We start from the raw sequence: 24,775 nt of genomic DNA, 5'->3' as shown, positions 1-24,775 counted from the left end.
CATCCAGACCATGCTTCTGGCTTCCTGAAGTCCAGATGGACTCCCCACAGTGTCATGTTGATTGATCGAAGCACCAGTGCTGAGATGACTGCAAATCCCCAGCATGTGCATATAGCTGCACGTTTGTCTCTAGGAGGCTCTAGGTTAGACATCACTTCCCGCCTTGCAAGCACAAGTAGAGTTGCCACCAGCTAAAGAGGAAAATAGGACCCTAAGAAGCAAGTTTCATGACCATTGGGATGTCAGCCAAGAAAATGGAGGGAGAGAGAAAAGAGAGTGTGTGGTATTTCCCACCCCACCCCCCATAGGGTTTTTGCTGTCTCTTAAACAAATCTGACCCTAGGTATAAGCTTGCCCTTTTTCAGTCCCAACTTCCTTGGTTATAAAATCATGTTTGGCAACTGCTCTGAAAGTTATTAAAGTTGCAGCAGTAAACTATGGGAGGCCAGAGAATTTCAGACAAAAGTTATTGCATCAGTAACTCAGAAACTAATTCCTAAAACTCTTGACACATTTATCCAGAGGGCTACTGCCAATACAGAAATGGAAATCATCATCAAGGGCCACTGTGTACCTGGAATTAAAATCCATCATTCCTCAGAGCAGAGAGCTGTGATTGTGGAAGAATATGAATAGTCATGCCTTTTCACCACCATCTTCCCTCAAAAATAGAGTCCTTTATTTTTCAGAAGAACAAGAAAAATTCTGCTCTCTTTGTCTCTTTTTCCTTAAGAACCCCTCATTTACATTTTCTTTTCGATTTTTTTTTTCTTTGACAGTTCCACATTTAAACGGAAAGGCCCCTTTTCCTTACTCAATTGCACTGGTTTTATTTTGGATAGAAATCCTGTTGGGTACAGAAACAGAGAACAAACTTCACAACAGCAATAGTCTCTTCTACAGCATCTATTGTGGGGAAACTTAATACGCTTTTATCAAATGGCAGAGGCACTGGCTCCATTGCTCAGAATTAACTACAAAAGAGCATGGAAAGGGAACAGCACTGCCTTCTTCATCCAGCAAACCTCATTGCATGCCCAGCAACATGGCAAGAACCAGAGACACACAATCCCCATCCAGGAACACCCCCCTGAAGACCATAGATTGCTTTGAGTGATGCCTTCCTCACCAAAAGTTAATGAATGGAAAAGATTTGATGGGATCCCATGTCAACAAACAAATGGAGAAATGAACCCTCTAATTCAGTGTTAGAGGACTGACAATATCCTCAGAGTTTTAAATACATATATGCTTTGACCCAGGTTCTAAGAATTCGTCCTAAGATAAACTCACAGGGCTAGCCTCAGCCTGATCATAAAGAGGAAAAACCAGGAGCAATGCACAAATCGTTAAAATGCAGCCTTTGACCTGATCATGTAATTTATATTGATTGTCTTATGACAAACCATTGAGGGAGCACGTGTGTGTATGACCTTATATGTGTAAAGCTGTAGCTACAATGCTGCTTACAGAGGTGTTTACCAAGGTAGTCTCTAGATGAGTTTCCAGGTGACTTTTACTTTCCTTTACCAACTTTTCTGAGTTTTTAATACCTTTATACTTGAAATTTAGGAGGGTGCTTTAAAATTTTTTTAAACAAAAAGCTAGTCTTTCCCTAAGTTCCTTAGCATGCGTACTACCATACCTAAGCCCAACCTAGTGGTAAGACAGTATGAAACATTGTGATGAGTTAAGGTGAATCCACATGTCAAAATTCATCAAATTGTACACTTTGGATGTGCAATTTATTGTGCATTATACCTCAATAAAATTGTTTTTCTTTAAAAGGAAAGAAAATGTGAAATAGTCCAGGTAATTTCCATTCTCCACACAAAGTTATCAAAATAATTATGTATTTTAAAAAACCTGAATCAATGTTGGAAAGTAAATTTGATGCTGCAATCAGTGACAGGAGGCTATTCCAAGAGGTTAATAGCCTGAGTGAGGTGTAAAAATGTTCATTTAGCTTATTCTCTATTCTCTGGCTGTGTCAGTGTCCTTGATTATAGACAGATGCAGAGCTCACATTTGACCTGCTTCTGTCTACTTCTGTTTGCACCTTTTTGCAGAGTCCACGTCAATCTTAGGTAGCTTTTACCCCAAAATACATGCTTCAATGCACTTTAATTTTCCTGCAGTCAATAAATAGCACTTGCTAGCTTCCCTTAAGTAACTATATAGCAAACCCGAGGATTCTGAGATTTGAGGATGAGATAAAATTCCCAAAACCAAGCATTCTTTCCAGAGATAATTATTAGTACACTGATAAATGCTTTGAAGACTATTCCTTCACTCTGCTGGCAGATTTTCTCAGGTGTACATATTTTTTCCTGTATGAAATAGTCCAAAGGTCTGGCGTTGCCTAAAAAGTAAGACAAAAGACACACCAGTGGCCGCAGTAGGTTTAAGAATTGGGTCTCTGAGTTAGTTGGACAAGAAGGAAATAAATATGTGTGTGTGTTGCTGTCAGTGACCATCCTCAGAACCACTTAGGGTTCCACCCACTTAGGGTTCGTACAGAATGGAGAACATGGGCCCTAAAGTCAGGGCAGGCATGGGACCTCTCTATAGGTTAGGTCTGCTTCTCATCACTGTTTTTCTGTGTTTTTCCCCCTCTGCTTTCCAATGCAACCAGTTGGACTGTGCTGCAGGGAAGAATTGGGCGCCCAGAGAACCCGTTCCGAGTGGCCCTGGAATATATCTCAAATGGAAACCGAAGCTTATCTGCGGTGGACTTCTTTGCCCTGAAGAACTGCAGTGAAGGTATCTGAATCTGGCTTTCCCCATCCACTCCTTGGTAGCTTGTTGTCTTAAGTAGGTCAGTAATCTGCCACCATAATTAGCTGAAAATGTGCACATTTATACAGAAGTGTCTCCAGTGCTTTGGGTCTGATTCTGAATATTGCCAAGTGGTTCACAGCCCAGCTGATCAATTTTCAAAGATTGAGTTATAATATTATATCTACTTAACTTAAAGCTATATCAAATAGAATATAGTCTTTGTTGGATAACACATTAGCTTAATTTCCCTGGAGTCCAGATGCTTTCAGCTATGGTTTTGTTTTGTTTTGTGGAAATTTTCAAATGTTTACAAATGAATAGAATAGTGCAATGGGCTCCCATATACCCTCAACCCAGTTTCAACAATTATCAACATTCTGCCTTTTTTTTTTTTTTTCACATGTATCTCCATCCTACTAACTTGATAATGATTAGTACTTTACTTTTTTCCCCCCTGAGGTAAAATTTACAATTAAGTATTTTTAATGATTTGATTTAAGCTGTTATTAAGGGACAATGTGGGAAATGGTTATATGTGAAAATTCTTGCTTATTTTGTAAAAATCATTAAGGCATGTGTCATTGAATTCCTTTTGCATAACTCCACATTGTGAATTTATTTCAAGATTTATTAACAAGAGAAGACATCTCTCTCCTGAAGAGTAATTTGTCAATTTTTTTTCTTTTTGTCTTTGTTGCCAGGAAACTCTGAGCTAAATGCAATACTCAATCACAGTAAATTATATCTGTGTCGTTATTTGATAAACTTATTTTCCCTTCCCTCTACAGAGTTTTTGATCTTCTATTCCTATTTTCAAGATGATATTTTATATATATTTTTCATTAGACATTGCTCCAAGTGTGATTGGTATGCAGGAGAAGACTGATCATTGATATAGATATGAGGTTGATCTTTCCTTGATTCTTCAGAAGACCTAGGGTCATCATTATAAATATCCTTTATTATTTTTCCACATGTAAAGGGTATATAAGATGGACTTGAATTGTACAAATCTTTAGGAAACAAGTTGTTTTCATAGCCACTATTCTCCTGCCATGCCTGCCTCTTCCTCGAGGTTCACTAACCTGTGCTATGGAATCTGTGGTCTGGAGGCCCAGGAATGAAGTATAGACAGAAAGGGAGTCTGTGGCACTCCCAGGCCTAACCTCTCCATTTAGAATGTTCATCAGCAGCCATGAAGGCTCATAACACATAGCCATTGATTGCATGTTGAGGCCCAGTTTTGATTTTGAAGCTGAATACAAAAGGGACTCCTTTAGGTAGGGACCCTACTGACCACCCAGTTCCTTACCTTGCTGTTGCTCTTCATTCACTGCTAGCCTTGCAAGAACTTTCACAAAGTGGTTTTCTTTCTTTCTTTTTTAATCAAAACTGGTTTATGTGTCAGAAAAAGAAAAATCTATCATAACATGATAGATTGAACTTCAGTTCAAATTGAAAAGGTGCCTAGCCTGTGATGTGAGACGCTGTACAAGAAACATATGGTTTGGGAGAAAGCCAGGAGCTTGTACAAATGTTTCCACACTCACTAACTTAGGGATTTGTGAACGTCTCTGGACATCATCAGTCCTCACCGATGTCAAGGGTCCACGTACCGTCCAAAAGAGGTTATGTGTTGAAATGGAGCCAGTTATCAGGAATGTGTCAGGAAGAAGGTATGAGTTCCCAGAATTGGCCTAATCTCATTTCAGCAGCATCAGAAGGGAATAAGAGGCTATAAAACTCCAAGTATTAGGCTCAGCACAAATACTCTTGCAAAAATTCTTTGCACCTGGGAAAGATCTCAACCAGTTGTGCACATTTTTCCTTCCTTACGCCTACGACTTCCTTTCACCTACAGTATTCTCCCTCTGTAGTTTATCTTGCATTTGCAGCAATCCATTGCATAGTTTACAAGATATGTTTCTTTTCTGCTTCTCTACCCTTACAAAACCAAGAGAGTTGACCTCTCTAACTTTCTCTAATGGTCCAGAAAGTGTTTCTTCTGGCAGGACACTCTCTTAAGGAGGAAGAAAAGAAATCTGTCTCTGATTCCTTAAGGAAAGTGGACCTGCCAAGAGACCCAGGAAGGTTCTCATGGCCCAGCTACCTTCCTTCAGAGGCTCCAAGTCCAAGAACAGATGGTTTTCATGGGGAAGCAGGTGTCCTCTGTGCTCCTTCTCAGGTTTGGAATCCTGTGGCCACCAAGAGGTATGAGAGGACCACTGTGGACCTGTGAGGCAGAGAACAGAGTGATCCCAGTGTTTCCTGAGAACTTCTAACTCTTTCTCCTATAATGGAACAAATTCAGGTGCACATTGGGTGGTGTGGACAAGTTGAAAACATAAGAAGTATCCTAAAGCTACCCTCATATATTTAAAGAGAAGGAGTTGTTTTGCAGGCATACCCAAGGCCTGTTTGATGTAGACAAACATCTGTGTTTTCTGAGATCATTACTTCAGTTAGGTCATGAAGGGGAGGAGCTAAGAGAAGTAGTGCATTTGAAGGGGCGGAGCTAAGAGAAGTAGTGCATTTGAAGGGGCTGATCAGGCTGATAGGTTTGTGGGATATCTAGTCTACTTTCTACCTGGGTTCGATCCCTGGGTTGGGAAGACCTCCTGGAGAAGGGAATGGATACCCACTCCAGTATTCTTGTCTGGAGAATCCCATGGACAGAGGAGCCTGGTGGGCTATAGTCCATGGAATCACAAAGAATTGGACATGACTTTCACTTTCAGCTTTTCAGCTTGTAGGGTATCTGGTCTGCTTTATATAGACTTCTACAACCCTTCCTTGTCCCACAAGAAAAAAAATGCCATTTTAACTAAACTGGAGATGGGGTCATTGGGACAATTCTGCTCGCAAAAGAGAAGATATCTATCTGTGGGTGCCATGAAGGCAGAGGTCGTGACTCCCTCTGAATCCTAACACCTGTTATCATAGAATGTAACAGTTATTAGCTGATCAGTTAGTAAGCAATGAAAGCTCACATCTATGGAGCATTTAGCATGTGCACAGATACAGTGCTGATCCCTTTACACGTGTTAGTTATCTCCTGTGAGCTTTACAATAACACTAAAAACCAGGTACTATTATCCTCATTTTACATATGGGGAAACTGAACCTCACAGATGTTTCTAAAGTTACCATCATTGTATAGTTAGGGAAAGGTAGAGCCACACTCAATCCCAGATCAGTCTGATCACCAAGCCAGTATTTCTATCCATGACATCCTGCTGCCTTAATGGAATGTGTAGAGGCTGGAGTTTTATTTACCTTAGAATTATCTTTGACTCTTCCTCTTATCCCTACATCCGGATGATCAAGCCTTGGGCTCTAGGCTTGTGGCTGCCTCACATTCTATCTGTTGCTGTCTAGATGCTACTGTTACTGCTTCTTGAGTTTATCCTTCTGACTTCATTTCCTCAGCCACGTGCTTTATTCAGGCCTTCATATATGTATTCTGGGACTTTAGCAATAGCTAAATAGACTTCTAGCTATTAGACTAAATAGACTTCTAGCTATTAGACTAAATAGACTAAATAGACTTCCAGCTAGTCTCCCTGATACCATTATCCATCCTTCACACATTGCCAGAAAAATCTCCTCCAAATTCCCTTTGCTTGTGGCATTTTCATGAGGTTCCAGTAACTTCTTATTGTCTACCACATCAGGAATATGAAGGTTGGGCTGGACCACTTCACTCAGAAGTGAAGACCACTTCACATCAGAAAAGTGATGGCTGCAGATCACCCAGCTGGTTGATGGTAGAGCTGGGATTAACATCAGGACCACCTTGACTCTGACCTTGGTGCTTTCACCACTTCTCAATCCTGCCTGGGAAGCCACAGTGCCTCTGCCTGATTTCCACAGTCATTTACAATCCGGCCCTTCTGTACCTGCCCAACATTATGCCCTCTGTTTCCCCATACCTCTCCTCTAACAGACTGGTGTTCTCTACACTATGCCAATAATGCCTACTTGATCCCAGGCCTTATGTTTTGAACACTGATTCATCATTTAAGATCCAGCTTGGGGCCCAAACCCTCCAGAACATCACTCACAGCTAAAGAAATTATTCTTGGAAGACTTTGTTCTCTGCATCTAAATTTAGTAGCTATTTTATAATTATTTCTCAGTTAGTCATTTTGGGGCCCTAACGAGGTTCAGAACCTTGTCTTATATTGCTTTTATTTCTCCAGAGTGCAGTTAACACCATGCTAAACATATAAGAAACACAATGTAAATATTTGTTGACTGATCAGCTAATCAATCAATTGACAAATGCTGTTCCTGCTTTTATAGCTTTGGGCTATTACCCTATTACTCCCAAAAGAAAGTAGCAGTGAGTGGAAATTACTTGGAAGAGATTTTTCCCTCATCTTGAAAGAGTGGTGTGTGTATTCAGTACTGAGGGCAGGGATATCAACCCTTACATGCCCAGGCTCCTAGGGAACCCTTAACCCTTTCATAATGACTTTTCTTCAGCAGACAATTAAAGCATAGGATTATGCAGTACACTCATTGGGACTCCTCAGGTTCAGAGGAACCTGCTGAAAAATACGTCAGAAGAGCAGGACTAGCATCTTGAAAAGGACTTGAAAACAGTCAGTGTGTTCATAAAATTACATATTGCAAACACCCACCTAGCACCTTCTATGTGCCTGGTCCTGTCCTATGCACATTCATATATTAACTCATTAATCCTTCCAGCAACACTGTGAGGTATGCATTATTATTATCATCACTAGGCACAGCAGTCACGTACCCAGAGTCTCACAGCTGATATTGGAATGGAGGCCATCTGGCTCCAGCATCCGTGCTGTTAGCTACCACACACTGGTGCTGCCTGTGGAAGGTCACTGCTGGTAAGGACCCCAGAAAGCATCTAATCTGCCTCCCTCACCGTGTGGAAACTGAATGCACAAACACTCAAAAATTTACCTTGAACTTTAACACACTAAATTACTGATTAGTCCAATGTGCTTCCTACCTCCATCTCATTGTCATCAAGTTCTCAGTTTTTCTAAGAAACCAACTCAGAATTTCCCTTTCCCTGCCCAGACGGGTCAAAGGCAGTTTAAGAGGACCACCACACCCTTATCAATAGTGGGTCCCCCATCCATGAAAATCAAGGATGTAAGCCTAAACACATTTTACTGCAGGTGGCCATAGTTCTTTCATGAACCTACAAGAATCAGAACTGAGATTTCCCAGATGAGAGCCACATTCAGCTCACTAACAGACCTTTTCCCAAGAAGCACTCATGGTCCCTTACTCTATCAAGACATTGTCACACACATTACTTCTAATCCATTCAGAGAGGGTGTCAGAAGCCTCACTCACACTATCCATGGTGCTGAGGGTGATTTCACTGACTTCTATACTTCAGGAAGGGGGAGGAATCCGAGGAATACAATGCAGTCAGACCACTGCAGACACCTTAAAACACATGTCCCGAAAGAGTGGGAGATGACAGCTATCTTAGCCTCTTTGTGCCTAAAATGAGGACATGTAAACTAGATCCACAGTCTTCAAACATTTTTTAGAGGCTTAACTCTTAGTTCAAACAAAGTCTTATATAAAAACCCAGGATATGAAATTACACAAGTACAGCTGCCCTAGAGGAAGTGACGGTGAGGAGCCCACCAGTTCCACAGTCTTTGACAAACCTTCCAAATGGGTTTTCATGAAATACAGCTTGAGAGTTGCTGGGCAGTCTGATTTTTAACTCTCCTATTAACCCCAGCTTTTCGATCCTATTATACTGTACTTATTTAAAATGTAATAGCAAAACGGAATTACATTAACCAGACCTTCTTTAAATGATTAAGACTAAGCCCAAGGCTATTGTACTTTGAATATGGGCCATTTCCCCAGACAGACTTTTGTCACTGTGGGTCCTGGCTTTGAGATGCTAAGTATGGAGCCGGTATGATTGTTTCCAATAAAACACGCATGGCATCACCTGGCCCTCTCTCCCTTCTCTTTCTTCTTACTTTATCAAAGACAGTGATGGGCACTGGAGGGTATCCTCCTTAGACCAAGAGGGGACAAGATGAAATGAGAGAAGCTACACAAATAGATTCCAATATTTGGCCAGCCATGTGGAACCAATTAACCTTTAGAGTAAGATACAAAATCCAGCTGGGTAAAATGAAGGATAACCTCATGGGCTCCTGGCAGCCTGGCCCAAACTGGGCATTTTCTGTTCCAAAAGCAAGCAGCACCCCAGCACCTTCCTTAGTTTGTGCTTGTGAAATTACTGTGGAATGCTGTCTTCGGACTGCCAGCAAAAACCTGTCTGTGTAGCAGACTCATTCATCCAACCGTCTGTGCATTCACCCATTCATACGACAGGTATTTACTGAGCGGTACTAAACTAAATGCATAGTGACCTTGATATAAACTTGTTTCTGTCTTAAGATTGAGTTTTGATGTTATGGCTTTAAGATCTCTATTCTACTTAGGACAAACACTGCTCCCCAAGGGCATCCCTGACTTATATTTAGTTTGCCCAAGGTATTGAATAGGTGCTCCATTTGTAGAGATGTCTTCCTCCAAACTAGTTACAATGCACCTTTCTCAGAAAGAACACAGAATGAATGCTGAACCGGCAATCAGGGAATTTAAGTCATGTTTCTACCTCTTCCTTGGTGGCTCAGACAGTAAAGAACCTGCCTGCAATGCAGGAGAACTGGTTCAATACCATGGTTGGGAAGGTCCCTTGGAAAAGGGAATGCAACCCACCCCACTATTCTTTCCTGGAGAATTCCATGAACCAAGGAGCCTGGCAGGCTACAGTCCATGGGGTTGCAAAGAGTCAGACACGATTGAGCAACTAACACTTTCATTTCTTTCACTTCCACCTCTTTAGGCTTCCCAGGTGGCGCTAGTGGTAAAGAATCCACCTGCCAAGCATGAGAAACATTTTTGACCCCTGGGCTTCTCTGTCTTCTTTACTGTCTGGCTCAGACAGTAAAGAATCTGCCTACAATGCAGGAGACCCAGGTTCGATCCCTGGATTGAGAAGATCCCTTGGAGAAGGGAATGGCAACCCACTCCAGTATTCTTTCCTGGAGAATTCCATGGACAGAGGACCCTGGCGGGCTACAGTCCATGGGGTCACAAAGAGTAGGACACAGCTGAGCAACTAACACTTTCACTTTCAAACCCTGAGTCAGGAAGATCCCCTGAAGGAGGAATGGCAACCCACTCCAGTATGCTTGTTTGGAGCATTCCACGGACAGAGGAGCCTGTCCATAGGGTACAGTCCATAGGGTCACAAAGAGTGAGACATGACAGAGCTACTAAACAACAGCAAACAATGCAACACTGTGGATCAAAAGAGACATCAGGTCTCCCCCAGAATTGGCACACTTTTTTAAATTTAAAATAGGAATAACAATATGTCAACGGCTGACCCCAAATTGACGTTAATCGTGAGCGTCAAAGGAGAAGATGGCTGTGGAGGTGTGTTTGTGGATGTTGCTCTGAGCTCCCTGACTTCTCTGGCCTCAAGTCTTTGAAAAGGAAGCTACTCCCTCTCTGCCACTCAGTTTCTCATGGTGAAACGACCATTCACAGAAATAAATTGAAACAAACACTTCATGTTAATGACAACAACGTGCCAAGTGGGTGATGGGAGCTGCAGCATCGCCAACCTGATGCCAGCATCCAGGTGGCCAACACCTGGGTTGGTCTCTTCAAGGGACTGAATCAATCATGCGGTAGTGGATCTATTGCTCGGAAGTGAAAACCAGAGAGGACCCTGAGCCACAGTCTGGTGTCCTCACTTAGTTCTCACTGTGACTACCTGGTGGAGGGTGAACCTCGTTTACCAAACATTCCCCTTCTTGACTCCCGATCTCTAAAACTTCTTGCCTGTTTTTTACCTGTGGACTGTGCTCCTTAAAAGATAGGCATTAGAATGACTAAAATTTCATTTAGCCACTGAGATCTACTCACATTTCCCTGAGTGCCTTCCCACCTTTAAGCTTTTTTTTTAGCTATGCCCCCTCCATTCCCAATATCTGCTTCTCCCAGTCCGCCACATCTTTCAGATTTCTGCTCAAATATATCTTCTCCCAGAAGTCTCAGCCCAGAATTGTGTTTCTATATATTTCTGTTTTAAAACAGCCTACTTCTTTCCAGAGTTATTTATGTGTCTTGCTCAATAGATGCTAGGTTCTATTTTTTTAAAGACTGTCTTTAAAAAAAAAAAAACTCTACATCCCAATTACCAACTAACAGTGTTTTTCCCATAGTAAGTAGTGAATAAACGTTTTTTTGTTACAATGTAGGAGAGAGATTACAGGCTTTGGAATCAGAATGAGTGTGGAATTCCAGCTCCATCATTTACCACCCTTTTGATCTCAGAGGAGGTTTCTTTTTTTTTTTTTTTCCAATCTGTGAGTTTTGTTTTCCTCATAAGTAAGTGGGACTCAGTTCAGTTCAGTTGCTCAGTCATGTCCGACTCTTTGCGACCCCATGAATCGCAGCACACCAGGCCTCCCTGTCCATCATCAACTCCAGGAGTTCACTCAAACTCATGTCCATCGAGTCGGTGATGCCATCCAGCCATCTCATCCTCTGTCATCCCCTTTTCTTCTTGCCCCCAATCCCTCCCAGCATCAGAGTCTTTTCCAATGAGTCAGCTCTTCGCATGAGGTGGCCAAAGTTCTGGAGTTTCAGCTTTAGCATCAGTCCTTCCAAAGAACACCCAGGGCTGATCTCCTTTAGAATGGACTGGTTGGATCTCCTTGCAGTCCAAGGGGCTCTCAAGAGTCTTCTCCTGCCAGGGTCCAGCCCCGGTGGAGTCAGAGGATTTGAAGGGGAGACGGCTTCGGCTATGAGGATACGATAGAATTAAAGATATATAGAGTGGTTAAATAAAGATAGCTCAGTGAGAAAATTCAGTGGAGAAAAGAGGCTGAATAACTTGGTTTACGTGGAAAGCCAATAAAATTCGAAGATAAGGAATTTGAGTCCCTACGTAGGCCATGGGTGTCCTCCCGCTCTCCTGAAGGAGAGGAGACACTAAGGCCTCCCTGGTCAGATCTTAGAAGCCCAGGCAAAATTAGTAGGCTTAACGAGCCTCCATGCTCCAGATGGGAATTCAGCCAGAAGGTGAGAGAAAGAACGACATGGGGAGACCAAGCTTTGGTGAACAAGGCCTGCACTTTATTTTCCAAAGTAGTTTTTATACCTTAAGTTGTGCATAGAGGATAATGGGGGAAGGGGTAGAGTCATGCAAGGACAGCAGTCCTTGATCCTAATCGAGGCCAGGCTTTCTTCCTGCAAACTTATCATATGCAAAAGTTTAGGTGATTTACATCATCTTCTGGCCAGGAGGCCTGTTAACATTTTATGACCCTTTCTTCAGAAAACTTATTTTTCTCTAAAGGTGATTATTCTAAAGTCAAGTGCCACCCTCCAAAAGCATTAGATAAAGTTGCATTCCTACAGGGCAAAGGTGTGGTGGGCTATAACAAGAAAAGAATTAACTCAAGGGTCCAAGGTTACAAACATTAAAACTACTACTTACATTCCTATACACCAATTATATTAATCAATACACTCCCAGGGACACAGTAGGTAAGGGATATGGAAACTTAGCAGCAAACATTGGCCCAACAAGTGAAAAACCCCTCACCAATACAATTTCTAATCAATCTTTTAACTGCTCAAAGGAATCTTTATTTAGACAGTTTAGAACATCTCATGCCTCTCATGGTTGGGAGGCTGTGAATCACATGTGGCCGAAAGAACCTGTTCAGGCAGGCTAGAGGACTTCCAAAGGAGTTTGTAAGTTGAAACACTCTTGTCACGCCCAGAGCTGTAAGTTAACTCTTTTTCAGAGAGAGGTGGTGGGGGACAGCTCCCCATAAAGTCAGAGGTGTAGGTGAGAGCACAAAGCAGTAAAGTAGGCAGACTATGGTTTTGGGGGTCGATGCTCCAGAATTTCCAGGGGTACTCCTGAGGCTCGATCCCGCCTTTGCGGATGCCGAGCCTCCTTTCTCATGACCTTTGCCATGGGCAGATTTCCTCACGCTGGCTCCCAGCATTCTCCAACACCACAGTTCAAAAGCATCAATTCTTTGGCGCTCAGCTTTCTTCACAGTCCAACTCTCACATCCATACATGACCACTGGAAAAACCATAGCCTTGACTAGATGGACCTTTGTTGGCAAAGTAACGTCTCTGCTTTTGAATATGCTATCTAGGTTGGTCATAACTTTCCTTCCAAGGAGTAAGCGTCTTTTAATTTCGTGGCTGCAATCACCATCTGCAGTGATTTTGGAGCCCCCCAAAAATAAAGTCTGACATTGTTTCCCCATCTATTTCCCATGAGGTGATGGGACCAGATGCCATGATCTTCGTTTTCTGAATGTTGAGCTTTAAGCCAACTTTTTCACTCTCCTCTTTCACTTGCAACAAGAGGCTTTTGAGTTCCTCCTCACTTTCTGCCATAAGGGTGGTGTCATCTGCATACCTGAGGTTATTCATATTTCTCCCGGCAATCTTGATGCCAACCTGTGCTTCTTCCAGCCCAGCATTTCTCATGATGTACTCTGCATAGAAGTTAAATAAACAGGGTGACAATATACAGCCTTGACATACTCCTTTTCCTATTTGGAACCAGTCTGTTGTTCCATGTCCAGTTCTAACTGTTGCTTCCTGACCTACACACAGGTTTCTCAAGAGGCAGGTCAGGTGATCTGGTATTCCCATCTCTTTCAGAATTTTCTACAGTTTATTGTGATCCACACAGTCAAAGTCTTTGGCATAGTCAATAAAGCAGAAATAGACGTTTTTCTGGAACTCTCTTGCTTTTTCCATGATCCAGCAGATGTTGGCAATTTGATCTCTGGTTTGTCTGCCTTTCCTAAAACCAGCTTGAACATCTGTAATATATAATTATGGGTTTTGGGAAATTAAAACTGATATTGTATGTAGAACCCCTAGCACAGTCCTTGGCACAATGAATACCATCTCCCTCTCTCTCCCATGTCCCCCGTCTGAGCTGAATGTCCCCATTCAGGAACCAGGACTGAATAATTCTGTAGGACTAGCCCATGGTGTGTTATATGTTGGCAGGGTCCTACCCACCTTTCATTTATGTTGTTGCTGTTTGTTTTCATTTAATATACTATCTTTTTAATCATTTATTTTATTTAATTGTCAGTTTATAAAATTTAATTTTCAGTAGTAAATGTTTACCAGCTAGCTCGCAAGATTTCTGAAAATGTAACAATCAGCTCTTACCAGTGAGTGTGAGCTGGCTATAACCCACCACTGCACTCTTCCTTTCCCAGATTGTTTTTCCTAAATCCCAGACATTATATTATCTTATCCATAGACATTTCAGCATATACCTCTAAAACCCCATTTCCAACAGAGATCCTGATAACCCAGATCTACATTTTAATTTCCAAGGCAGTTACTTCTGTATGCTTTTATCTTTAATAAAGTCAGTTTTTTTTTTCTTTTGTGACTCAAGTGCACAGAATCCAGTTTCCCCAAAGGAAAAGGACCATTTAATCCCATGGGATGGCTGAAGTCCAGGGAAGACCCTAAAAGTACATTGACCCGACTATCACATTGCCTCCTCAAGCCAACTAAGTGTGCAATCTAAAACAGCCAGGCCCCAGCTGGTGGAACCAGGAAAGAACTTTGTCTGCCCCTCCTTTCCCTTCTGATGCATAGCTGCTGTTGGCAGAGACTTTTATATTCTGGAATGGCTTACTCATAATCACTAATAAAGCCAATTAGAAATGCCCCCACAAAGTGCCTAGGAACAAGAATGATTGCTTGGGTGACTGTTTTAAACATTCGACCATTGAAAAATCACCTGGAAATGGGGGCAGACACAAAAGGTTTTAAAATATAAATAAATAAGGAACCAGTGTGCTGAGGTCATTGTACTCCCAAAAGAAAATTACTTTCAAATTACAACTACATAAAAGAAATAATTGAAAAGATTAATCACACTAAAATAATTGGTCTATTTTACAAGTAATTTGGAGCAATATTCAGTCATTGACATCAATGTCTAGTAGTAAAATAGCAATGAATTCCATTCTCTGACTAATGTATTTATTTTATTAATGGTACTAAATGGTGTTGTTACTGCTTATAAATATTTCATAATTTTTAATTCATTAAAATGTTCAAGGAACTTCCAAAAGTATTTATTAGTTTAAGTCATTCTTAGTATTCAATATGCGATTGCCATTCTGCTTGGGTAATTAAAAAAATTATTGTTTTGGGTAATGGGAGTCTCTTTGAATTTGGAGGATTAAGCCCCAGTTATTAATGAGACTACTGCTCCAGATGGTGATGAATGAGGGGCTTGGTGAAACTGTGTTCCCTTTTTGCATCTCTAAGGTTCCTCTGTAGCCATTCCGTAAAACCTGGCCCTGGAGCTGTGAGGCAAACAGGGTGGACCCAGATAAATTAATTCCGGAGATAATAAGAGGAGTGTCAGTTTGAACATTGGTTTCAATCCACTACCTCTCCCACCCCCATTTCATCTTCCTGAAAGAGCTGACAGCAAAATTCATATATTCCAACCTCGCCTCCTGTTTCTTTCATTCTTTGATAGAGGCCATAACAGGTGAAATGAACAAAAAGATGCAACAGAAAGAATGGACACCCAATACTGAATAGTGGAAGGAGGATAGGACTTGGATGAGGAAAACATGCATTTGGGTCTTGAGTTGTTTGGGTGCCACGTGTCCATTATATCCTGCAGTCCTAGATCATTCATGTGTGAAACACAGACCGTGGATGGTACCTGCCCCAGGGTCCCTGTGGGGTTTGAACGTGTTCATCTGTGTGCCTGTGTAAAACAGTACCTAGAACCTAGTGGGAAACCAAGCAGGATTAGTTCTACTCTTCTCTAAGTCCAAAGAGTGTGTCATGGTGGTGTGCCAATGGCCTCAGCAACTCTTAACTAACTGTGCTATTACACAAACAGTTGGTATGAGTCATCAAGGAAAATCAGCCATAGTGAATTGTACAACTCAGGGGCTCAGTGAAGTCTAAGGACATCCGCTAGAGGAGGGACAGGTTAACTCTGCCCAATAGGTCTGAGATCAGGCTCACTGCACTGCCTCCAGAGTGTCATCCACACAGGAAATGGCTAAAGTCATTTGGCTATAGGCAAATTGGGAGGGGCCAGGATCCAATAAGTGGCTTGAGGTGAAGTGGGGCCAATGCTTCTCGAACTTGGATGCTTGTGTAGTGATGTTGTGGGGGTTGATTCCACAGAATCAACATGATATGTCTTTCCAGATTGGAGTTGGGGGACATTTTCTATTGAAATTAGCAGGCTATATGTTGGGCTCCAGTGCAAACTGTGCACAATTAATAAAATACCTTTTCTATTCATAGCGATCCCCCAGATTCTGGAAGTGACTTCATCCTTCTCTGCCACTGGGAGAACAGCAGAGGACATGTTGGTGAAGCACCATTTCAGGGGGACAGAGGGACATGGGTCAGAGGAAGTACAGACAGGCCTGGGGTCAAGCAGGTACCAAAGGGGAGGTATCCTCTCAGTGCAAGCCACGGAGGAAGGGCAGGGTGGCAGGCAGAACTCCACTGACACCAGAAACCAGCAGCAGGGCCCTGAGCTACCTAAGCTACCAGAAAGGCTCAGTTCCTAAAATTTAGGTACCAGGTCAGGGACAAACTAACCAAATATTAGACTGCAAAGTCCCCTGTGCATTGACCTAGAGCTTTTAAACTTCCTCAAGGACAGAATTAATCTCAGAGTTGGTTTGGTTTGGTTTGGTTTGGTTTGGTTTGAAGGAGGATACAGGGAGGGGTTTGTAAACCTTATCTGAAGACCTGGGAGACATTTTACTTCCTCTCTTCTGGCACCCCTGCACAGGGCTCCTCACTTCAGGGGCTCAGCAACTTCCGGGGTAGTATGGGCTGAAGGAGCCATTTGCTCTGCTTGCTGGGGGGCATAGACTCAGAACGCTGGAGCCTAAGTGGCTGGGATGTGAGGCTTTTTCTCTCTTCCCTCATGGTTATTTTGCCATTTTTGGCATTCTACATCCTCAAGTCATGCTGTGATCATGGTTTTTGTGGAACTTTAGTTTGCCTTTCTTGTTGTGATCTGTTTGGGGAAGAAACACTGAGAGACTAGTTGCTCTGCAGCTTCCTGGAAAGCCCTGCAGTGTAGAGTTTGCAAACCACAGGACAGACGGTCTCTGGGATCCCTCGTTCTCTCAGCTCCATCATTCTGGGATTCTCTCAGCAGCATGTGGGTGAATGCAGTCTTTTGGCTTTTGCTTCTTCATTTAGCTCTTAGCCAAAATTTTGTATCTAGAAAACACTTAACGAACATTAACTATTACCCTTCATTAATCATTCATGCAGCTGGTACAGCAGGGTCTTACCATTTCCTTTAAGAACACGGGTGTAATATCCTATCTGGACCCCAGCTCCCACTCAGGGGGCAATGGGGTCATCATGGCGGCACTGGGATATTCCGGAGCTCACTAGGGGAGTGGGCCGGAAGGTGGGCACGGGCTCTGTGAGGCTACAACCACACTGGGATGCCCTTCTATTCTAACGAACAGGAAGGACGAGCCACATTGCCAGCCAATGGCAGCTGAGAGGCAATAAGCTTTAATTAGAGGCTTCTTCCAGGAAATTCATATGAACATAATAAGTCTGTTGTCTTAAAAGGCCCAGAGAGGTTAAATGCCTCGCCTTTCTTTTTGCTTTTATAAGCTGATCTTTTCAATCGTTTGTGAAATGTAAATATAGTGAGGACATTGACTCTGAAGAGCTCCCCACTGCTCCAGGGACAGGTAGCCCGAGTCTGGGGTTAGGAGGCAGCCTGTCTGTAGGTTTATGGCTCAGGAGCACAGAGCAGGGCAGGCAAATGAGCTGTCACAGCTGAGCGCAGCAGAAGGGAGAAGGTCACTTGGGTCTCTGTGAGGGCTGGGAATGAAGCAAGCTCCCTGTGCCGCAGGCCCAAGAGGTCAAGGAGAGCCTGTGAGTAGCCTGAAGTCTCTGTCCTATGAACTTGGACCCACGAGTATATAAAGCTAGAGTGAGGAATGCCCAGAATTACATTATATGGATAAGAATGGAAAATATTCCTTGTAATGGTAATTACAAGGAGAGATGTTTTTCTGCTTATCTTACCATCTCAGGAATGATATTTTTCTTTACTGTTAGTATGCAAGCACAGACTTTTGCTCACTGGCTGTCATGTGCTCTCATGTTATGCACACGGCACATATGTACAGTAATGTTAGAGCCCTGTTGTCGGGCCATTCTCTGCCATCCTTCTCCTGATGTGGCCCTTTTCCCATTCCTTTCTCTCATCCCTTACCTGTGGCATGTGCAATGCCAAAGCTTCTACTCCATTCAGAGTCCTACCTTTTGTTTACTCTGTGATAAGAAATAAGTAAAGGCAGACAGATCATTTCCCTTCTCAGTTGTTTGTTTGGGCATCCTGTGGACAGCCTGTCCCTACATCTCCCCACTCTCAGCCTTTCTTCCTTCCGTCTCCCCTAGGCTGTGGATGTCTTCATCTTTTTGTTTGTCTGTTAACCCAGTATCATCTCAACTCTCTTCCTTTCCTTGTGAGAAGAAGAAAATCGGGCCATGGAATCACTGTGGCCACTTCAGTTATCAGTGAGCCTGCTCCGCTTTCATTCCAGGCACAGACCTCTGGCTCTGCACCCATGAACAGAAGCTGAGACAGGCAGGTTGGATGGATCTGGGATGGATCTGGGGCGTGCATATGTAGAGTCTTCCTGTCTTTTCCTTCTTATTCTAAGCAGAGATTTTCTCCTCTCCTCCTTTTTCCCTTTCCCCATGTTTCCTCCCTTCCCTTCATGAACCTGTCACCCTCTCATTCAGGACCTCACCCACCCGAAATGCATATGCTCTCTCTCTTACACACACACACACACACACACACACACACACAGAGAGAGAAAGAGGGGGGGGAAGGCATGAACATGCTCAGGAACAGGGAGAGGTTTTGAGGGACATTCGGATGTGGGACTCCTAGAGAGTGCCTATGGGACAAGATCATCATCTTTAGTTGAGTGAGGTCTTACCTAAGATGGAAGTCTTTCCTGGTGTTGATCACATGGCAAAGGCAAGGATCTAGGTAGATAAAAGGATCTGGTATTTTTTTCTGAGCATCAAGAAATGAAATGGGAGTGAGCTCTTGGGTACTGGAGCTGAGGTTGCACTCACTGCATGAGAAGACACTAGAAGCCAAGAAGGAAACGTCACTGGGTTTAGGAGAGCTCTCTTCTTGGGTCAGCAAAACACAGAGTCTAAGCTCATGGGGCACACCTGAAGTTTTATCCCTTGTCTTTCCCAGTCTTCAGTAGAGTCACATTGAACATTCCAGCTTACCTTGGTTGTAGTCCAAGAGTTTTGTATGGGCACTGTCTCGGGTCTTAAAGGGTTTAAATGTCACTCCTGAGACCAGATTGAAGATGGTAGTAGTGATTTATAGGAATCTCCAGGGAAATGGCTAATCTTCAAAGAAGAGGGAGGAAAGGAGGGAAGAAAAGAGGAAGGGAGGGAGCCAAGTCTTGAGATCTAGCCACTCCCCCCACTGTGAAGTTCTCTTTCTGGACCAAAGTTGAAGATTCTGATCTTCACTGATAAGGAAGGTGGGATCTCCTTACCTGGGATATGTGCAGATGCGTCAGTTGGGCTTCCCATCTTCCCACCATCTCGAAACTGGACTCCACAATAGAAACCCAGCCTCCCAGAACCAAGGCTGGAGACCTTATTAAAGAACCCAAACTCTTTAGGCTTTTCTAGATTTTAAAAAATCTTTCTTTGTTCTTCCATGTTTCTGTATTATCTGGTACAACGTCATCAGAGGCTCCGATGACATATGAGGTCCCCCAGTCTCTAATTGTTGGTTGTTGCTTTTCAGAGACAAAAAATAGAAAAGGAGCCACACAGTCACAGTCACTATTGTGGGCTCTTTTGTCAGGTGTATAACTCCTCCTTCCATACCCCACCCCAGCCTTTGGTTCCAATGCAGACAACTCCATTCATGTGCTATGAGCTCTGTCCATTTTCCCCTCCTGCTAAGTTGCAAGCCTTCCACCTCATCTCTGTATCCCTGGCACTTGGTTCAAAGCCTGCAACACAATAGGGGCTCTTTGAGTTTTCACAGAGTGTTAAATGAGTGAATGAACAAATTAGTCTAGAGGGAGCAGTGTGGAAATTGTCTGTGAATGCAAAGCCGAGTGGAAAATTGAGATCAGCAGCTGGAAAGTGTAAACAAGGCAAATGTATCAACATTGCAGATGATTTCAGATGTCCCCTTAGTCATTTAGGTGGACCTTCTACTTTGTAAGTATAGGCAGACAAACACACCCATAGCATGAGCTTAAATTCCGGATTTTCCATGCCAACATAATAATAAAAATCATTAATACTATTATTGTTATTGTTATCATTATTGCAAGAGTGGACCCTCCAGTATACACCATCTAGAAACCCCTTCTGGAGTCCTGAACACCACCAGGACTAGACAGGTTGCTGACCCATGATGTACTCACCTCCATGCTATCTACTCAAAATAGGACTTTGAGGTGGCTCTGAGGATGTTACAGAGGAATCAAAGAGCAGAGGTGCTTGTGGTGGCTGTATTCTATCAACTCTCTTGCGTTCTGCGGCTTCAGTGAACTCTACAGTTCTTCACTTTTGAAAATCACAAGTTTGATATCATTTAGCATCCGGAAAGGAACTAAATTAATCCCCCCCACTATCCCCAGTTTTACAGGGTAGCATACTGGGACCCAAAGAAGTTAGGGCTCTAAAATTACCAAGTGGCCAAGTCATGGCTTTTGACGTCCTATCCCATTTTTGTTTTCCTTCAGTCTCTTCCTACTACTTCTCAGCATTGGAAAGATTAGAAATTGGCTTTAGCATCTATATATTTCTGTTTCCCACTGCCCACAGAGCCTCATGCCAGATCCTCACCATCCAGCACAAGAGCCTGGCACAGACCAGATGTTCAATAAGAGGTTTTAATTGAAACAAATGGAATGCACAGCATCCTGATAAAGTATTAATGGGTGATAAGCATACTGGAACCTTCTGTCTCAGCCTGTATCTTCAGAGAGACCAGCCCATGCTCAGCCCAGGAAAAGGGCATGCCTAAGAGGAGAGTTATGGCAGGGAAGAAAATCCAAACCAGGTTATGAGAAGCAGCCCATTGGAAAGGATTTTAAATATCACATAGAGGATGTAAATTTTACAGTCTATATGCAAAACTTACAAATTAAACTTCACTTGGCTCCCATCTCTGTGGATGGCAAATAGCTTAATCGAAAGTCAACTCTAAGAGTCAACTCGGAACTGGAATTTTCTCTGTCCCTTTTGGCTAGTTCAGACTCCTCCCCTCTGCCCTTCCCATTCCTCTGGGGAGCCAGTAACAATGCGAAGGCCCTGTGCCAGTTGGTAATGAAAGAACCATGTACTCTGGCCTTCCCTAAGACACTCATTCACTCCCTGTTGGTCTTTGGTCATTGAGCCAGGCTCCTGAGTGTGACTGAGGGAGTGAGTCCTGGCTTGCAGGTCCATGTGGATCACTCCAGCTCCATCCACAAGCCTCTCCAGCTCTGTCCACACCCACTTAGCCACCTCTGGACTCCTCAAAGGAGATACTAAGGCTCCTGACACCCTCCTGTGCTGCTCTGGGTTCACAGGCCCTTTCTGCCCTCAGCCTCCCAGCTGCCCCATCCCTCTCTCCTGACCCTACTGAAGCAGCCCGGTGCTAACCCAGGGCACACAGGTCTTCCTGTTTGCAAATATCCTCAAACTTCCTGGTCTCTGTCCCATGCCCTCACCAGGCCAAGCCTTTCCCCAGGTAGGAAATGCATAACCCTTGTTGCCCTAGCAGAGCCACATCATTTGTTCTCCTTTTCTTATTGTCTATGGGGTCTATTCCACACCATTGTAGGTTCTATCTCACTCTGTGATTTTTATTTATGGGGTGTAAGGCCTATGTTTTGGGAGTCTTGTCAATTCTTGGTTCCAGGTATTCAAGACTCAATTTTTTGACTCCAAGGTCTAATTTGCTCTTGAAAAAGTCCTGATCTTACTGTTGAAAATCTGTATTTTCAAGTGTATGTGGCCTCCCCCATCAAAGGCAATGCCTGGAGAAAGCAATAGCAACTCTCTAAATGGAAGTGAGGGAAAGTGTCTGCAAAGCTCAAGAGAAAGAAACCTCAGAGGGTGTTCAAAAATACCATCATAATTTGAATCATAATTTTCCTAATCATGATAATGAATGCATGCTAAGTCGCTGTCATGTCCAGCTCCTTGCAACGCTATGGACTATTCTGCCAGGCTCCTCTGCCCATGAGATTCTCCAGGCAAGAATACTGGAGTGAGTTGCCATGCTCTTTTCAGGGGATCTTCCCGGCCCAGTGATTGAACCCATGTCTCTTACGTCTCCTCCATTGGCAGGCAGGTTCTTTACCACTAGTGCCACTTGGGAAGCCCAATCATGATAATATCATATTATCACAGATCCTGACTCCAGTTGTCCAGCTGTGCCTCCAGCTAAATAATCTCCAGAGAGAGCTTTCAGTTCCCCCTTTTCAATGATTTCCCTGGAAAGAGTTCCACAACTATTTTGATGGGAGACAAAGACCTCTAAATATTTCAAAGTTCTACGATGGTGCAGCCAACATCCATCCCTTCTGGATGTGGACTGTCACCCTGAGTCAGGGTCAGAGCCCCACAGTACAGTGTGAGCATCTCTGTGGTCCAGCCCAGAATCTCCCCTGACAAGAGATCTCAACCTAAAGCAAACCCAGTCTGGGTTCTGTGATGGCCAGATTCATTTTTTGAAAGCACTTCTTCATCTGTTTCCTTCTCAAGATTCCTATAACATGTCAAATCAAGCTCAGAGACCTTGAATTCTCTCTTCTCTGCCCCAAGCTGCATGCTCAGACTGCTCCCATCTGACTGACCTCTGACTAAATCCCACTCCAGCCCACCAGATCAACAACCTGTCCTCTGAACAAGCCAGGGATAGTCATTCCGTGGGTCCCAGCCCAAGGTATTCATCAGCAACCATCAGAAGTCTCATATCATCTCATCTCATCATCCCCCAGCGGCTGAGAACTTCCCACAGTATCATCGTTTAAACTGCTCATTTGGCACTAACTAGCCTTAGGCATCTACTGCTCACAGCTTCTCATAGAAAGTGATTTCACTTTTATAACTAGTCTGTTTGAGGTAGAGTGTATACAAACTCTTGATTCTTCCCTGAGAATGTGTCCCTGCCCATCTAGATAGCACACTCTCTGAGGACCATGCCCCATGGTGAAGAAGATTTTTGGAGCCACACACAGCACTCACCGAACTCAGCCCCTCTAAGCATTGCCTGCTTCTCTTCATAAAATGAGAATCATTTTAATGCCAACTCTGCAGGGATGGGCTTAGACTCAATGAGACAACCTGTATAAGAAAATAGCACAGGAAATTTTCAAAAAATTCTCTTCCTTCTTTGTTTTTAGAGTTCTATATGTTTCTTCCTCCTTCTTGCCCCTACTCACTAAAATGGATCCTACCAGTTCACACAATGGCCTGATACATGAAGCATAATAAATCCTCAATAAAAATGTGTTTGATGGATGAACAATAACTAGACGAATTAATTAATGAGAACAAGCGACATGTTAGGGTCACTCTATTACCCACACTGGCTCCCTGTTCCACCTTTGATCTCTACCAGGGCAGCTTCACCCAGCCTCTGGGAGGCCTTCTGACCACTGCTTTGAGCTCCATCTCTCCTTCATTCATTTTGCTAAGGAAGAGCTTGGCAAGGATCCCTCAGCAGGCTTCAGTTTCCTTGACAGTGAAAACCTGGGCACTTCTGAGGAATGATCATTGGCTATTTTTTAAAGGACAATGTGTCCTTCAGAAAGAACTGGCAGAATTTCTTACTGCAGGTGTGCTAGGGGCTTCCAGCTTTCCTAAGCAGTGACATGAGGCCCACAGCAAGCTAACCTCATTGTCTGGAACCTTCCCCAGGTCAACACCTGTCCTTTGTCTCAGAGAAATCACCATAGCTCTTCATACCACTTCATTCCCCTTTCCCAGAGCCACGAGACAATGTGATCATTACCCAAGCTGAGCACTTCTGTTCTAGGTCTGAGAATGCCAAATGTTGGCCATGGAGGTGGGGTAGCTCTTAGATATAGGAGTCTGGATAGAAGCCTCCCTTTAATTAATCTCTCATCATGAAAGTCTTCAATTGAATGTAGAACATTAACCCAGTCATATTTAGATTTTTCCCATTTTGAATATATGTTTATGGCCCATAATAATGAGGGACTGTGAGGTTGGATGACATTTTTAAGGGCTTAGATTTATTTCAGTGAGATCATTAGAGAGTTTTATAATCTCACTCCCAAGATGGGAGGAAGAAGGAAGTCTTGTAGGGGTGGGGGTGTCAGTTCACAGCAGCAGTACCCCAGTTTCCAGCTAAGGTATTATATTCTCCCAATGCTTTTCACAGGTTGCAATCTGGTCTCTTCCATACATTTCATAATAACCTTTCTGAAGAGATGACTGAGTCTGAATTGTTGACTCAAACTGTACAGCTTTCCAAATATCCTGCTTTCAGAGTAGGGATGATGAATTGAAGTTATTTATTTCTCTTTTTAAAATGTGTCCATCATTGAGTACAAAGATTAAAAGACACAATTCCTTCAGCAAAATACCCTGAGTAACCTCTACATAGGCCACATGAACTACAGTCTAGACAGGCAACAAACCTGTGTCTCAGATCCAGGGTAACAGTGGTTCGGGGAGCTCATAGACCTAGCAGACATGTCCCAGTGGAAGTGAAGCTTTTCTGAGGAGGACATGTGACTTCCACCTACACTTGATTTCTGAGTCAAGAGACCAGCCTCTTTAGGCTGAGTGGTATGAGCTCAGACAGGCACCACTCCATGGAAAAGGT

At 43.2% G+C, this 24,775-nt stretch overlaps 1 protein-coding gene across 1 annotated transcript in view; it reads left to right on the top strand.

The window, feature by feature from the left end:
• ALK (ALK receptor tyrosine kinase) overlaps window positions 1–24,775 on the top strand; it is a 738,336-nt gene that overhangs the window by 544,109 nt on the left and 169,452 nt on the right. The window contains exon 5 of the mRNA XM_070379310.1: window positions 2,636–2,763. Within this exon, the coding sequence (XP_070235411.1) occupies window positions 2,636–2,763 (128 nt within the window). The remainder of the gene's footprint in view (window positions 1–2,635; window positions 2,764–24,775) is intronic.

This window comes from Bos mutus, chromosome 11 (genome assembly GCF_027580195.1).
Source record: "Bos mutus isolate GX-2022 chromosome 11, NWIPB_WYAK_1.1, whole genome shotgun sequence".
NCBI classification, from domain to species: Eukaryota; Metazoa; Chordata; class Mammalia; order Artiodactyla; family Bovidae; genus Bos; species Bos mutus.
This window is presented reverse-complemented; position numbering and strand designations above follow the sequence as displayed.